The sequence below is a fragment of the Nerophis lumbriciformis genome, linkage group LG05 (genome assembly GCF_033978685.3).
Source record: "Nerophis lumbriciformis linkage group LG05, RoL_Nlum_v2.1, whole genome shotgun sequence".
NCBI classification, from domain to species: Eukaryota; Metazoa; Chordata; class Actinopteri; order Syngnathiformes; family Syngnathidae; genus Nerophis; species Nerophis lumbriciformis.
The window spans coordinates 45893314-45909727 of record NC_084552.2 but is presented as its reverse complement, the minus strand read 5'-3'; the positions used below and the strand labels follow the sequence as shown (position 1 = coordinate 45909727).

General features: G+C 43.8%; 1 protein-coding gene across 1 annotated transcript; it reads right to left on the bottom strand.

Annotated features, from left to right (window-relative positions):
• Window positions 1–28: 28 nt before the first annotated feature.
• On the bottom strand, window positions 29–14690 carry LOC133605933 (glycogen phosphorylase, muscle form). The gene is made up of 20 exons (XM_061959339.2): window positions 14334–14690; window positions 12074–12175; window positions 11927–12005; window positions 11743–11846; window positions 10161–10292; window positions 9981–10092; window positions 9831–9913; window positions 7541–7684; window positions 7373–7465; window positions 7147–7293; window positions 6924–7087; window positions 6727–6841; window positions 6000–6101; window positions 5784–5931; window positions 5646–5704; window positions 5131–5272; window positions 4830–5037; window positions 4620–4754; window positions 4475–4541; window positions 29–556 (listed from the first exon to the last, which is right to left on the bottom strand). The coding sequence occupies exons 1-20, from the start codon at window positions 14574–14576 to the stop codon at window positions 407–409; spliced, it is 2529 nt and encodes an 842-aa protein (XP_061815323.1). The 5' UTR covers window positions 14577–14690; the 3' UTR covers window positions 29–406.
• Between the last annotated feature and the right edge of the window lie 1724 nt (window positions 14691–16414).

Genomic DNA, 16414 nt, shown 5'->3' with positions numbered 1-16414 from the left:
ATAGAAACCAAGACATAATCCACATATGTCGACTAATTTTGTCATTTATTGACCAAGAGACAGTTTAGTATTACAGTACTGGGATTAAATACAGACACACACACGTGAGGGATAGACAGCCACATGCATTAAACGAGGGACACCAGAAGACAGCAGGAAATCACGTCGTCCTCCATGGAAGACCTACAGTAGACACATCACAGTGGAGTACACTCGGCGTTCTGGACTGTTTTTAAAAGGCTTAATGGGCAGGGAAAGGCAATGTGGTCCCAAACGCATTCACAACACATGTTTGAATACATGGATTAGTGCTACACAGTGAATGCTAACAAGCTTTATAAAAGAACTGCGCAGGGGTTTGGGGGTGCGTTAGAAGTGGGCGGGGCTGGGGGAGTCTGCGTGCACTTTAGCGGGGATCATCTGGGGCGCCCAGCTTCTCCAAACTGGGCTCGATGTTCCAGATCTCCCTGGCGTACTGGGAAATGGTGCGGTCGCTGGAGAATTTACCAGAGGCGGCAATGTTCCGGATCACCATCTTGGTCCACTCTTTAGGGTTCTGGCCAAAAAAAACACACAAAAAAACAGGATGAGGCTGAGCATGGCATGGGATGGGTGGGTCCATCCAAACAGCGATATTCATACAGAGATGTAAAATGCAGTGCACTACCAGTAACCACATGTTGCAAAAGGTTGAGTGTGCAGCGCTTGCCCATATATCACCCCCAATAGTCGCCATCTTAGCTACACAGCTGAAGGAGAGAGACAGACTATGCATTGCAATGCATTTTGTAGTGCTGCACTTGTATGCACACAAAACGATGTTATACTAAAAGATTTGCGTGTATTAAACATAGGCAAACTTGATAGCGCAAACTAACCTTGTGTGCAGAGGATTGTCTCTAATGAATGAGTGAAATAAAGAACGAAATCCATCTAGCTTTCTCTGTATTCATGATCATCTGAACGCCCACAATAGTAGGAAGAGGAGACACAAATATAATCATTTAGCACTCGCAGTGTGATTTATCAAGATTGAAACCGTTTAGCAGCCGCTGTTTTGTGCCTATATTTAGCGCGTTTTGAATATGCGTGCAAAATATTATTTTTGGGCGCGACCACCGCTGCTGCTCACTGCTCCCCTCACCTCCCAGGGGGTGAGGGTGATGGGTCAAATGCGGAGCGTAATCTCACCACACCAAGTCTGTGTGTGACAATCATTGGTACTTTAACTTAATTAACTAGCACGGTTACACACAAACGGCCTTGCTGCATTCAGAAGAAGGCGATACAATATGAGAGACTCTTCCGTGCTCATGTTGACGATCGACATATTTCTGGCAAATAGTCTGTCCAGAAATTCCATTTTTAAACTGATAAATTAAGGACTGATTTGGAGACACAAAAACAATGTCTGCTGGTGTTTCTTTGTTTTTAATAAAGGTGTTCCTTTTTCATATGTTGGCTATAACGCCTGTGTAGGAAAAAGAACAACTTATTGCAACATGCATTTTCATTCCAGTGCGCTATCGCAGTTACTGCTGGTGTTGTCGTGCAGTCTCTTAGAGTGCATCTTCAGCATGCTAAAAATAGGTTTGGTTGTCTAGACTGGGATTCTGTATTGCAGAAAGGGTGGTACAGATTATAGGATATAGCATTGTGGGGACTGGCTAGCCATTGTTGCTGGACAAAGTTTTTGTTTACATGGCTGTACTCTAACAGCGGTATTGTAAGAGAGCAATTAATTGGGTTAAAATGGATCGTAGTGAAACAAACTGCACCCTGTTCCAAAAGCTTGCCACATTTGAGCAAGTTGCCGAATTTGTCCCGTATGTCGATCGTCAACAGAGTTTTTACACAGGTGAAACATTTCGGAATGCCAAGTCGGTAAAGGCTCTTTGGGTATATGCAAAACCTTGGGATTTTGCATCAGAAAGAGATGTAAGTCAACAGTACTTTATGTCAAACTAAATATATTTCAAGTCTGAAATACACTTTGCATTAGTTTGGGAAATATTTAAAGTCTTCTCAGTTATTGATCTATGACAAGGGTTTAGGTATGTATATTAATTACCATACAGGTAATTTGTGCAAATAAAGATGTGAACATATGAGGTTGTGCACCGACCGGCAACATCATGATATCGCTTCTCACAGCAGGGAAGTCTTTTATAAACACCTGCTTTTTAGGTCTTAAACAAGTTAACCGTACAAGGTGCAATGCAGTTATGTAAAGACCACACAGATCTATCACTGTGTTTCTATTAATTACACTCACTATATACATCCATCCATATTCTACCGCTTGTCCCTATAATAACATTTAAAATACCGTAATAGTAATAAAGACATGAATAATAATATCAGGCCTGCTATACTCGGTTGTTTCTATCAAGCATTTGAGAGTCTTGTGAGTGTGAATGTTGTCTGTCTATCTGTGTTGGCCCTGTGATGAGGTGGCGACTTGTCCAGGGTGTACTCCGCCTTCCGTCCGAATGCAGCTGAGATAGGCTCCAGGACCCCCCGCGACCTCAAATGGGACAAGCGGTAGGAAATGGATGTGTGTTTTTCTTTCATTTGTTGGTTTCACCGTCTTTCAGTTAAAGACTGAAACAGCCTGACTAGTATTGTTAAGTCTTGCTCTAAAATTACCGGAGTAAAACTAAGAGACTTAAACTTCTTCTGCAACCAGCAAATCCTCTGAAAAGCAAAGAGCATTTTAGCCTCCCTGAGCAATGTCCTTGCAGGTGAATTGTCTGTTGCCTTCAGGGCGATGTTATGCCCTTTCTAGGTGTAAAACAAATCGCTTTTCCAAATTATTCGTCTCCTCTGCACTCAGACTCTTAAACTTTTAAATTCTTCAGAGGGTTGTATTGTTGTACTGTTTATGTAGTTATTGACTATTTATTGTAGGCCATGTGTAGGACAACCTGCTGCTCCAAATTGCTTCTTGAGGGACTAATACAGTTGTTTGAATTGAATAACAATGTTTAGTATTCATGTGTATTCATAGACCTTTAACATGATCTCATAATAAATATTTAATATAAATCAATACAATCAATTAACATGTTAGGTGGGTGTGCATTTTTTAACAATAGGAATTGTTATTCGTGTTTGTATTGCATACAAACCTATTTGAGTGACGGACCGTAGGCCAGTGTTGACATATTTGTGTCTGTGTCGTGTGTGTATTATAGAAATAAAAAACCCAGGGATTATTTCAAATGTTTTTTGACTGGATTAATATTGGCCTGTGGATTTCTGGATGGAGGCCAGTCGGGCTGATGAAGCGCCGTAGCTGCAGTCATATGTTAAATGGTGTTCGCTTCAAACTGACATTTTTATTATTCGCTTGTGTGACTTTGGGGACTCGGAAGAAATGTTGTGTTACAAACTTTGGCGTGGTGTTGCTTCCTTATTTGCGATTATTCCAAGCTGATTATCAACTACCAGCGTAGTAGCGGCACTTGAACCGAATATGACAGCGTGTCAAAATGATGACGGTCAGCTGGATTAGTCATTAGTCCAGAATTGTAACGGTCTTTCTGGACTGATCCAATTAGGAACTGGTACCGAAAAATACCAGTACTCTGTATATAATAAGGGTATTGCTTTTTTCACCTAAATACTGTAAGTTTTTCTTAACCGGCAGATAGTTTAGCAGCTATTGCTAACAGCCTACTAAAAGCTACATGCGCAACAGAATAAAACCGGCTTTGAATCAAACCTACCAGTGTGAAAATGCTATAAACACACCAACATGTACCAGGTGATGACGTTAAAAGTGATGTTTGATCATCTCACAGCTACTATCCAGGCTAATTATTGTCGCTTAATTATCTCACTGACCGGACTTCCTTGGCTTTGCTTCTACGCTGGAAATGAGACAATCCATCCATCCATTCATTTTCTACCGCTTGTCAAATCCCAAATTATTTTTTCATGAAAAGATCATGACAACCATTGTGGCAGTTAATTATGTTGCATGTTTGCACCATGAACTTGTTAAAAGAACACAACTTTAGGACTGAGTCCTGCATTCAGCCATTTAAAAAAGCTATTCCGACACAAGCAAGAACCACAATGCATTGCATTTCCACGTCACACTTTCGAGACGTGTGCTACATGTTCAAAAACGCTGCAAAACAGCACAGGTAGGAGAGCATGACAACTTGAATTTAGATGGGAAATGAGTGTCTCTATGATGACAGCTAGGTTTAAAAAAATCCTCATTGAAATATGGTGGTCTGCACTACTTTTGCATTTAATTGTACAATGTTTTAATAGATCTCCTGCAAGACACCCACTAATAACATACCATTTTACAGTTTGCACATGCTATTTGGCACTTGTTACTTGCATTTTAGTAGATCAGGCCCTAAGTGGTAGTACATAATTAAGACACGGGCTGTGTGGCCTAGAAATGTTCTGGACAAAGGCTTGGAATTAAAGGACTGTTGATACATTCACTGACCTTGTAGAGTACGTTCACTTTCTCCTGACATTCCATGTACGCCTCGTAGTCTGCAAACACCTTGAACCTGCAAACAAAGTCCACCCAGATCCAGTTATTTATGATAGATATTTTGGACTATTGAAAAAACTGAAAGGGCCAGGACCTGTCGTGGTGCATCAGCATGTTGACCAGATCTTTGAAAAGGTCCACTTGTTGCGGGCTGAACAAGCCTCCTGCTATCTGAGACATAGCCTGCTTCAGCTCAGGGATGCGGTTGTAGTACGCCAACGCATCATAGCTGCACAAGCAACATGTTGAGCTTAGTTGACACACCAGGAAGTAAAGTCCATGATTAGGAAGCCCCCTTCCTCACCCTTTCTTCTCCAGAGCCTCCACGTCGTCCACCCTCATGCCAAAGATGAAGAAGTTCTCCTCGCCGGCCTCCTCCGCCATCTCCACGTTGGCGCCGTCCATGGTGCCGATGGTGAGGGCGCCGTTCAGCATGAACTTCATGTTGCCCGTGCCGGACGCCTCGGTGCCGGCCGTGGAGATCTGCTCGGACAGATCAGCCGCCGGGATGACTGGAGTTCGGCAGATTTCGTCAAAAAAAAATTGTTTTTTTTTTTTTTTATAAATAAATGTGTGACGTGAATATGCCGGAATGCTTTCTTCACCTTTCTCTGCAAGAGTGACTCTGTAGTTCTCCAGAAAAATGACCTTGAGACGATCTCCCACCACTGGGTCGTTGTTGACCACGTCGCCGATTGATGTGATCAACTTGATGATCAGCTTGGCAATGTGGTAACCTGGCGCCGCCTGGACACAGAGTTATAAAGCTAATGCATGTTTCCAGTCCAAGTCACCTACTGTCTCTTCTACCTAGTAGTATTCTTTTATCATCTTATTATTATTCTCCTACCACCCTAGTAGTATTCTCCTACCATGCTTATAGTATTTATTAGTATTCTCTAGGGATGGAACAATATCAAAATCTCACTTTACGATATTATTGTGGTATACATCCAAAGGGGGAAAAAAAAGATTTAAAAATGCCACAGTGAAGTAACAGGAGTGTTTAGGATTAACAGTTACTGTAATTGAACACAAACAATGTTAAAATGTTCTAATCATATTTATTACGACAAACATCTACTGTGTCTCAACTTTTACTTTTAGAAAACAATATTACCTTTCCTCCGATCATGACGGTCCTCGGGGTCCAAGGTTTGTTGGGCTCCTTCCTGATGCCTGCAAGTGAACATAAAAACAGGGAAGATGTTCAGATCCTTTTCAAGCTGCTGCCGTCTGGCTGAAAAAAGGCACCCACGGTTGTAGAGCGTGATGATGTGCAGGCAGTTGAGCAGCTGCCGCTTGTACTCGTGGATCCTCTTCACCTGCACGTCGAACATGGAGCTGGCGTTGATCTTCACGCGGTAGTGCTCCTCAAGGTGGGCGGCAAACTTGATCTTGTTCTCCTGCAGCCCAGAAAAGACATCGCAGTTTTTGACTGGCAGCAAAACAATTGTCTTATTGGGGATCTTACTTGTTTGACTTTGGCGACGTCACGGATGAAGGCGTCGTCGTCTACAAAGTCCAGAAGCCCCTTCAGCTGGTCAAGATCCCTGATGTAGTCCTCGCCAATTCTCTGAAGAAGGTGGTCAAAACCCAAAATCAAAGCCAGTCAATATTTCCCGAGCGCGGCGCACGCTGCTGCTGCTCACTGCTCCCCTCACCTCACCTCCCAGGGGGTGAACATGGGGATGGGTCAAATGTAGAGGACAAATTTCACCAAACCCAGTGTCTGTGTGTGTGTTTGTGTGTGTGTGTGTGACACTCATTGGGACTTCAACTTTATAACTTAAAAGTTGAAACATGCATTTGTCACCAGGTGAAGTCTTGAAATAAACAGTGAACCAAGATTAAATAAGCTGTGCTTCTTCCTACTCCTTTTTGGACTTGAATTGTGCAAAAATGTGATGTCCCTCAATGAACCTTTGTGAAGCATGTTGGAAATCAGCTCAACCATTGTAAAGGAGGCAACTAGCTGTCATTTCAGTGGACGTGACACTGAAATGCTCAAAGATACCACTAGAGGGCGACCAAGTAAACTGACATACAGGATAGTGGACAATAGGAGTGATCAGATCAGCAATAAAAGTTCAACATTGTCAACATTTTTAAAGAGGGAAACATTACTGAAGGCTAACAAGTTCCTATTCCTGTCAATTTCAATATAATATCAAATAATTATCGATCGTATCTACACACACCTCGGCGATGATATCGGCTAGTCCTGGGTTGCACATAAGAAGCCAGCGCCTCGGTGTGATGCCGTTGGTCTTGTTCTGGAACTTGTGAGGATCCATGTCGTAGAAATCCTTGAAGCTGCCCGAGTCACAGCAAAGATTGGTTATTTGTTTAGCAAGCGCACACGAACAAGCACAGACGAGAGGCCGAGTGGTCCTACACAGTGCTTTTGATGATCTCAGAGTGAATGCGGGCTACTCCGTTGACGGCGTGCGACCCCACGATGCACAGGTGAGCCATGTTGATCTTCTTGACGTCCCCCTCCTCGATGAGGGACATGCGGCGTACGCGGTCAGCGTCGTCGGGATAGAGCTTAGTGATGCGCTGGAAGCACATCCCATGATGATGACGACGGCAAAGAAACAAAGCCAGAACTGCTGTACCTCCAGGTGCCTCCTGTTGATCTCGTAGATGATCTCCAGGTGACGAGGCAGCAGGTTGTGGAAGAGATCCACCGGCCAGCGCTCCAAGGCCTCAGGCAGAACGGTGTGGTTGGTGTAGGCACATGTACGCACCACGATGTCCCACGCCTGACAGACAGAGAATCTAAGTGGACTACATAAACGGTCGATATAAGCTGACAATGTTCAATAAAATAAGTTGACAAACCTTCTCCCAAGCGAGTTTCTCAACATCGACCAGGATCCTCATCAGCTCAGGGATGGCTAAAGCAGGATGTGTGTCATTCAGCTGGATGGCCACCTAGCAGACACACAAAGAACGTGACCCCCCCCCCCATGTCCACAAACAACTCTCCCCTCCTTTTTTTGACCACACCTTTTTGGGCAGCGCCGACAGATCCATGCGCACAAACTCGGTGGAGCCAAACTTAGAAGCTTTGAATCGGCGAATTATGTCTTGAAGTGTGGCGGCGACTACAAAGTACTCCTGCTTCAGACGCAGCTCCTTGCCCTCAAAGAACTGATGTAACACACAACATTCTTGTCAATCATCAAATCATTGCATGGGAACAATTGTGTCTCTGTGCTCCCATTTTGTAAGCGCTAATGCTACCAGACAGCATCTTGAAATTTTTCTCTTCAATTGACAATACAATAAAAAAGTAAACTTGGATGGAGTAATCAGTGTTCAGCTTGTATAAGACTATTCACTGGAAATGACTAAACACTATGATCGATTCTAAATAGTTTGCAACACATGCTAATAATAATGGATTAGATTTATAAAGCGCTTTTCTAGACACTCAAAGCGCTGCAAAGAACTGAGAACCCATCATTCATTCATTCACTGAGTATTGGGGGTTGGAGTTGCAGGTATATTCCTTTAAAACATACTTCATATGTCAGAAAGTAAAAACATGAGCGCTGTACTGCATTTTTTGGGAAAAGCTTATTTTTAAATGTCCAATTTTTAATGTGTACCTTTATTTTAAGAATTTGTATTAGCACCATGTTTCTTTACATTTCACATGCATGTCTGCTGCTTTATTGTGACGTGTGCCGGAGTCGTGTACAGAGAGAGTATGGACAACCCGATTTAAAGCGATCTCCTCAAAGATTGGTCAAAAGGCACCCATGTGACTACAGGGCGCCGTGCTACGTACCAGTTAGAAGCCGCAGCCAAGCTACACTGCTCGTCCTCATTATACATTTATTTTGTTGAACGTTTTCTGAGTGATTGTTGTGTAAACATGCCCTGTTGAGCGGCGTGGGGAGGTACCACAAGCCAAAAATGCGGGAAGCAATTGCATACGTTTGCAGCAAACCCTAACAGGAGAAAAACACCGGAAGTGAAGGTTCGCCAGGAAGGCTGGATAGCCAATAAAAACGGTTTCTTGTGTGAGGTAAGCAAGCATACATGCACATGGGAGAAGTGGTATATCACACTCTGTGACAGTGAATTAATACACTTTGCATGACAAAACTTTGCTTCAAAATTGCACCTTTTCTGCGTGTGTCACCAATAATCCAAACTAAACTAATAAATATTGTAATAAAAAGCAGCATTAGTTCAGTATTCAAGTTAATATGGTGAGAATGAAATCAGGGAGTCATGACTCGCCACAGCAAAACCTATGAAAAATAGCAAAAGTAAAAGAACAGACATATATAGCGCAGTGATTACAAACAATACATTGGAGGCAGACACCACAGTTGACATCCTTCACACAAAAGTCACAATTTCTCCGTAATTGTTGGTCCAAACCTAATGAGGATTTTGGCAAAATAAGGGTAATATGTTTATTTTTGGTCTTTTTTTTTTTAACGTACATTTTGCTGGCGAGAGCGTGCTAGAGAGCCGCTGGTCACTAAACATTGCATGATTATTATAATATATACACTACTTTCACCAAATAAAAGCATGTATTACGCAAAGTTTATGAGCCGCTGTATATTTAGAACTATATTTGAACTTATTATTTTGGTTTCTTTTTTTGCGGAAGCACAGTGCACCAGCGGTTAGTGCGTGTGCCTCACAATAAAGAAGGTCTTGGGTTCGATCCCTGGCCTCTGGGTCTTTCTGGGTGGAGTTTACATGTTCTCCCCGTGACTGCGTGGGTTCCCTCCGGGTACTACGGCTTCCTCCCACCTCCAAAGACATGCACCTGGGATAGGTTGATTGGCAACACTACATTGGCCCTCGTGAGTGAATGTTGTCCAGGGTGTACCCCGCCTTCCGCCCGAATGCAGCTGGGATAGACTCCAGCACCCCCGCGACAGACAAGCGGTAGTAAACTGATGGATTTTGGTTTGTTTTTTCAAGAAAACGAACATCAGATCGACTGCAATTGCATCCTTCCGGGCAGAGCCGCACACGTCCTAGTAACCAAACATAGCGCCTCTCATTTAGTTGCCCATACGCTCTCTATACACGACCCTGATATGTGCGCCTCACTGTTGCCTTCTGCAGAACATAGGTAGTACTGCACGAGTGAAGACCTCCAGTGAGACTGAATGGTTTACATTTGGTTGAAAAGTCTTGGCGGGCCATCTATTGAGGGGCCCTGCTGTATACAGCCTACTTTAAAGTATGTCCAAACTTACTTCCTTCCTCTCGCTTTTGTCAAAAACTGCCTAATACAGCAAGAAATGGCCCTCATACTCACATTATCGTTAGGGTAGAGGACCCTGGAGATGTTCTCAGCCAGGTTCCTATCGAGCACCGCTTGAATGTAGCCACCAACGTTAACTATAGTGCAACAACAACAACAAATGACTTTCTCACGCTATTCTTGAGGGCAAAGTGTTTGACTGACAGTCTTGGAGGTTGAAGTCACACGGAGCCTTAGCAGACCACAGCCTCATGGTGTTGACGATGTTGTTCCTGTATCCTGGCACGGGGGTGTCGTACGGGAGGGCCAGGACCACCTGGATCCAAAAAAACAAACACATTCCTATCAATCGTGGAAGTCTGATTGTTTACTAGAAGCACTTACCTGCGTGTCTACCCATTTGATGCCCTCGGCCGTGTGCTCCACTCGTCCGTAGAAGTGGACAGGGCGCATGTACTCGGGCCGAGCCTTCTCCCAGGGGTTGCCGTAACGCAGCCAGTCGTCGGCCTCCTCCACCTGTGCAGTTGTGTTGCTTTAGCTCCACAGAAAGCCTTGTGCATTAACATTTTTTAAAAGTACCAGTCTAAAGTTTGGAGACATTTTCTCCTTCAAACTTTGGACTGGTGTTTGTGTATTATGTGAATTGATGTATTAAATATAAAACATTATTTTATTATTTATTACATGCATATTTCTGAAGCCCATTCTAATGCCACGGGGTGTTTGAACAAACTATTGTTGGTTGTGTACTTTTTCCAAACAAATACATAGACATGATGGCAGGTCCAAGAAGGTCAAAGATGTGATCCTTGCAGGATGCCACCAAGGTACAGATAGCAACCAGAGTTACTCACCTGCCCAAGAATGACACCATATCAGTTCAGTTCAAAACTGGAGAGACGAACGATTTTGCAGCAAATTTTAAAAAACACCCGATTTCTCCTGTTTCTGATTTCTCCAAATGTGTGATTTGCATAAATGACTGCATTGCATAACCCTTTAAAACTCCTTTTTGTCAGTCACAATTGTTTTCGAAATGTGATTCATGTAACGAAGGAGTTGCTGTAACTTGTTTACTTCAGATGCAGCCAGAAATAATTTATCTTCTTCAATTACTGGTGTTCCTCAAGGTTCCATTTTAGGTCCTCTCTTTTTCATCATCGACGGAGTTATTCAACTTGTGGCCAACGAGTTAAAAAAGAAAATGCGTGAGACTAACATTTTTGCAGCAGATTCCCTACACTTAATGATTTTCGACTGCCTTTTTTGTAGTAGGACCTTGAAAACATTAAATCTGTCATCCGTTATGGCATCTCCACATGGTTTGGAAATCTGTCTGTCAAACTCAAAACTCAACTTCAAAACCTTATCAAGAGGGCTGGTAAAATAATTGGCATGCAGCCCCCTTGCTCCCTTCAAGAAATATTCAACAAGACCGTGAGGAAGCAGGGTCTTAAAATCACCCGTGACCCACACCACATACTTCACAGTGAAATTGTGTTGATGCCAAATGGTAAACGGTACAGAACAGCAACATACAAACTCAACAGGTATAGATTTCCCACTGGCAATCTAAGCACTTAACAGAAAACTACTGTAATAATAGGATGCAATAATAAGGAGTGCAATATTGGGATAGTGCAATACGGGAGGTGTGCGATACAGGGGAAGTGTAATGTGTGATCTCATAACCAACTGATATACCTGCGCACTGTTCACTGTATTGCCGGATGAACTGTATGTATGTATGTATGTATGTAAAACGCTGTGTCTTGATGTCCAAGACAAATTTCTCCTCGGAGACAATAAAGCTAATTATTATTAAATCAGCAGTGCACTCCTGTAACTCTGACAACATAAATTGACCAAAAGCAGAACTGTCCAGAAATGGGGCCCCTATTTACTTGAATAGCACTGTTGTACATCCTACAGTGTGTCCAAAGCAGCTCTAATTCCACCATCATACCTGTCGCCCGTCCACAATCTTCTGATTAAAGATACCAAACTCGTAGCGGATTCCGTATCCGTACGCAGCCAAACCCAGAGAGGCCATGGAGTCCAGGAAGCAAGCTGAAGACAGAACAAAAAGGTGCTTCAAAGAAACTTCAAAGACCATCAAAGGGGCCACCGAGGACAAGGAGGAGACTCGCCAGCCAGACGACCCAGACCGCCGTTGCCTAGACCCGCATCTTCCTCGATGTCCTGCAGCTCCTCCATGTCTAGGCCCAGCTGGGAAGACAGCACAGTGAAACCACAGCATCCACAACACATTGCCTCGACTTCCTCCCCCGCCTCACCTGATAGGTGGCCTCGTCGCAGGCGTTCTCCAAGGCCAAGTTGACCATGGTGTTCTGCAATGTGCGGCCCATGTAGAACTCCAGGGAGAGATAGTAGACCCGCTGCACGAAGAGGCGGGGGGAAAATAGGATATAAATAACACAAATATGCATCGTTTGTTCGCCCCCAAAAAGGGTTGTGTGACATTCTTTCTGGCAGGAAACAGCCGCAGACTCATCACTTCATTACGCATCATTACAAACTGTTTTTTTTGCTGTATAAAACCAGGTATTTGTAAAGTTGCCATGGTTGCCATTATGGGTTTCCTCTAGGGATGTCCAATAATATCGGACTGCCGATATTATCGGCCGATAAATGCTTTAAAATGCAATATCGGAAATTATCTGTATCGGTTTCAAAATTATCGGTATCTGTTTCAAAAAGTAAAATTTATGACTTTTTAAAACGCTGCTGTGTACACGGACGTAGGGAGAAGTACAGAGCGCCAATAAACCTTAAAGGCACTGCCTTTGCGTGCCGGCCCAGTCACATTATCTACGGCTTTTCACACACACAAGTCAATGCATTGCATACTTGGTCAACAGCCATACAGGTCACACCGTTACAAATATGCGCCACACTGTGAACCCCCACCAAACAAGAATGACAAACACATTTCGGGAGAACAACCACACCGTAACACAACAGAACAAATACCCAGAATCCCTTGCAGCACTATCTCTTCCGGGACTCTACAATATACACCCCCCCCCAACCTCCTCATGCTCTCTCAGGGAGAGCATGTCCCAAATTCCAAGCTGCTGTTTTGAGGCATGTTAAAAAAAAATAACGCACTTTGTCACTTCAGTAATAAATATGGCAGTGCCATGTTGGCACTTTTTTTCCATAACTTGAGCTGATTTATTTCGGAAAACCTTGTTACATTGTTTAATGCAGTGTTTTTCAACCTTTTTTGAGGCAAGGCACATTTTTTGCGTTGAAAAAATCCGGAGGCACGCCACCAGCAGAAATCATAAACTCGGTTGACAGTAAAAAATCATTGTCGCAATTGTTGGATATGACTTTAAAGCATAACCAAGCATGCATCAATACAGCTCTTGTCTCATCTGTCACATTACACCCGGACTTATTTGGACTTTTTTTGCTGTTTTCCTGTGTGTAGTGTTTTAGTTCTTGTCTTGCACTCCTATTTTGGTGGCTTTTTCTCTTTTTTTGGTATTTTCCTGTCGCAGTTTCATGTTTTCTTTTGAGCGATATTTCCTGCATCTACTTTGTTTTTGTTTGTATTTCAGTTGTTTTCATCCTTCTTTGTGGGGACATTGTTGATTGTCATGTCATGTTCCGATGTACATTGTGGACGCCGTCTTTGCTCCGCAGTAAGTCTTTGCTGTCGTCCAGCATTCTGTTTTTGTTTACTTTGTAGCCAGTGCAGTTTTGGCTTCGTTCTGCATAGCCTTCCGTAAGCTTCAATTACTTTTCTTAGGGGCACTCACCTTTTGTTTATTTTTGGTTTAAGCATAAGACACTTTTTTACCTGCACACTGCCTCCCGCTGTTTCCGACATTTACAAAGCAATTAGCTACCGGCTGCCAACTACTGATATGGAAGAGTATTATACTGTTACTCTGTCGAGCTCTAGACAGCACCGACACTCAACAACAACACATCATTTGCAAATTATAATTACTGGTTTGCAAAAAATATTTTAACCCAAATAGGTGAAATTAGATAATCTCCCACGGCACACCAAACTATCTCACGGCACACTAGTGTGCCACGGCACAGTGGTTGAAAAACACTGGTTTAATGCATCCAGTAGGGCATCACAAGATAATTAGGCATAATGTGTTAATTCCATATTGTTGATATCGGAATTGGTAATTAAGAGTTGGACAACATCGGCAAAAAAAAAAGCCTTTATCGGACATGTCTAGTTTCCTCACATGAAAATATGCAGTGGAGCGCCTCACACTCACAGTGAGGCCATTTTGGGAGGTGGGGAGGGATGCGGAGGGCGACCTGCTCCGTTACGTAACGCATCATCCAGGCTGCACTGCGGGGTAGCACCAACATGTCTGACAGCCAGACGCACTCATGCTAGAGTTAGCCACAAATGCTACACTCATTTAGTTTGACTGCATCAGCTGGCACACTGCAGCGTGGAGGCCAGTGAGCGCGCCCCTCCCCTCCCCTCCCCTCCCCTCCCCTCCCCTCAGCGGCGCGTACGTGCAGGATAGAACTGCGGCACTTATTGCTTACTTTGGGGTCCGTCTCATAGTAGTGCTGCTGCGTGCGGATCCAGCGGCCCACCAGGTGGTCTCGGACGGTGTTGGCCAGCGCGAAGTAGTAGTCCCGCTTGGTGGCCACATTCCTGTCCTTGACCAGCGTGAAGTGAAGATGTCGGTTGAAATTGACTTTGAGCTCCGCGACGTTTTCGACGCCGGCCAAACCTCGAACCGAGATCTGTTTCTTCTTCTCCTGGTCTGTCAGCGGCTTGGACATGTTGGCTGGCGACTCCCGGGTAGTCTGGCTGTCGAAGTGCGAGACGTAATAATGTCACCTGCTGACTGCACGCAGTTCGAGACTCCACTGGCGAGCAGGCGGCAGGAAGCTGGCGCCGCTATTTATTACTGCTGGGCAGTTCGCGAACGATCCGAAGGGAGCAGTACATGGAGGAGCCGGTCCTTTCAAAGAGCCGTTCAAAAAACTGGCTCGTGCGATGATCTATTAAAAAGAGCATGTCTTGTCTTGGTTCCCTCCGGGTACTCCGGCTTCCTCCCACCTCCAAAGACATGCACCTGGGGATAAGTTGATTGGCAACACTAAATTGGCCCTAGTGTGTGGATGTGAGTGTGAATGTTGTCTGTCTATCTGTGTTGGCCCTGCGATGAGGTGGCGACTTGTCCAGGGTGTACCCCGCCTTCCGCCCGATTGTAGCTGAGATAGGCTCCAGCGCCCCCCGCGACCCCAAAGGGAATAAGCGGTAGAAAATGGATGGATGGATGTCTTGTCTTTGTGTGATGATGTAAATGAGGTGTGGTTGTGTTGTATATTAAGTATGTGTCAATGAAAGGGCATTTTATGACTTTTCTTAATTTGATTACAATGATTTTATTGTCATAATTTTATTGCATGATTTTTTTGTATCCCTTTAATTTAGGTAGCCAGGGACTGTAGATGGAAATTAGCTATTCTAAATGGTAAATGGTGTTGTACTTGTATAGCGCTTTTCTACCTTTTTAAGGAACTCAGTGGCCCAGTGGTTAGAGTGTCCGCCCTGAGATTGGTAGGTTGTGAGTTCAAACCCCGGCCGAGTCATACCAAAGACTATAAAAATGGAACCCATTACCTCCCTGCTTGGCACTCAGCATCAAGGGTTGGAATTGGGGGTTAAATCACCAGAAATGATTCCCGGGCGCGGCCACCGATGCTGCTCACTGCTCCCCTCACCTCCCAGGGGGTGATCAAGGGTGATGGGTCAAATGCAGAGAATAATTTCGCCACACCTAGTGTGTGTGTGAGACAATCATTGGTACTTTAACTTTTAACTTTTTTTAACAAAGCGCTTTGACACTATTTCCACATTCACACACTGATGGCGGGAGCTGCCATGCAAGGCGCTAACCAGGACCCATCAGGAGCAAGGGTGAAGTGTCTTGCTCAAGGACACAAAGGTCGTGACTAGGATGGAAGAAGGTGGGGATTGAACCAGTAACCCTCAGATTGCTGGCACGGCCACTCTCCCAACTTCGCCACGCCGTCCCCTATAATCTGGTACAGAACATATCTGTCTTTGAGCTCAATGTTCCTTCAAATAAAGACTAAACTAAACTAAACATCTTTTAAAAGCAACTGAAGTAGTAAGAAGGAAACAAGCAGTTGTAAAATGAGATCTGGTTCAGAATAATTCAAATATACACATCCCACATAATCTCCATACGAAACAATATGGGTGCGCAAAAAAATCGATTCACATCCGAATCCAAATGAGGTTTTGGGAAGTCTCCTACAATTCCAGGACCAGTATTGTTCCGTCAAAGCAAGACAGTTTTTTTTTTTTAGTTTTTGGGGTAAGGGTCCCCCGCCAATTTGGAATTGGCATGAATAAGAATCGCGATTCAGATGTGAAACGATTTTTTGCGCACCCACTAAGAAATAAAGCTACAGTGGTATCTTGAATAACAAGTTACATTTGTTTTGTGAAGGAGCCCGTAACCCCAAAACGCTCAAATCAGTCTTCTCAATGTAAATACATTTATATCAAATTATTCCAGCTTGATAAAAATACCACAATTGTAACGTTCTTTTTCATAAAAAAATTACTTTTAGACAATACATAC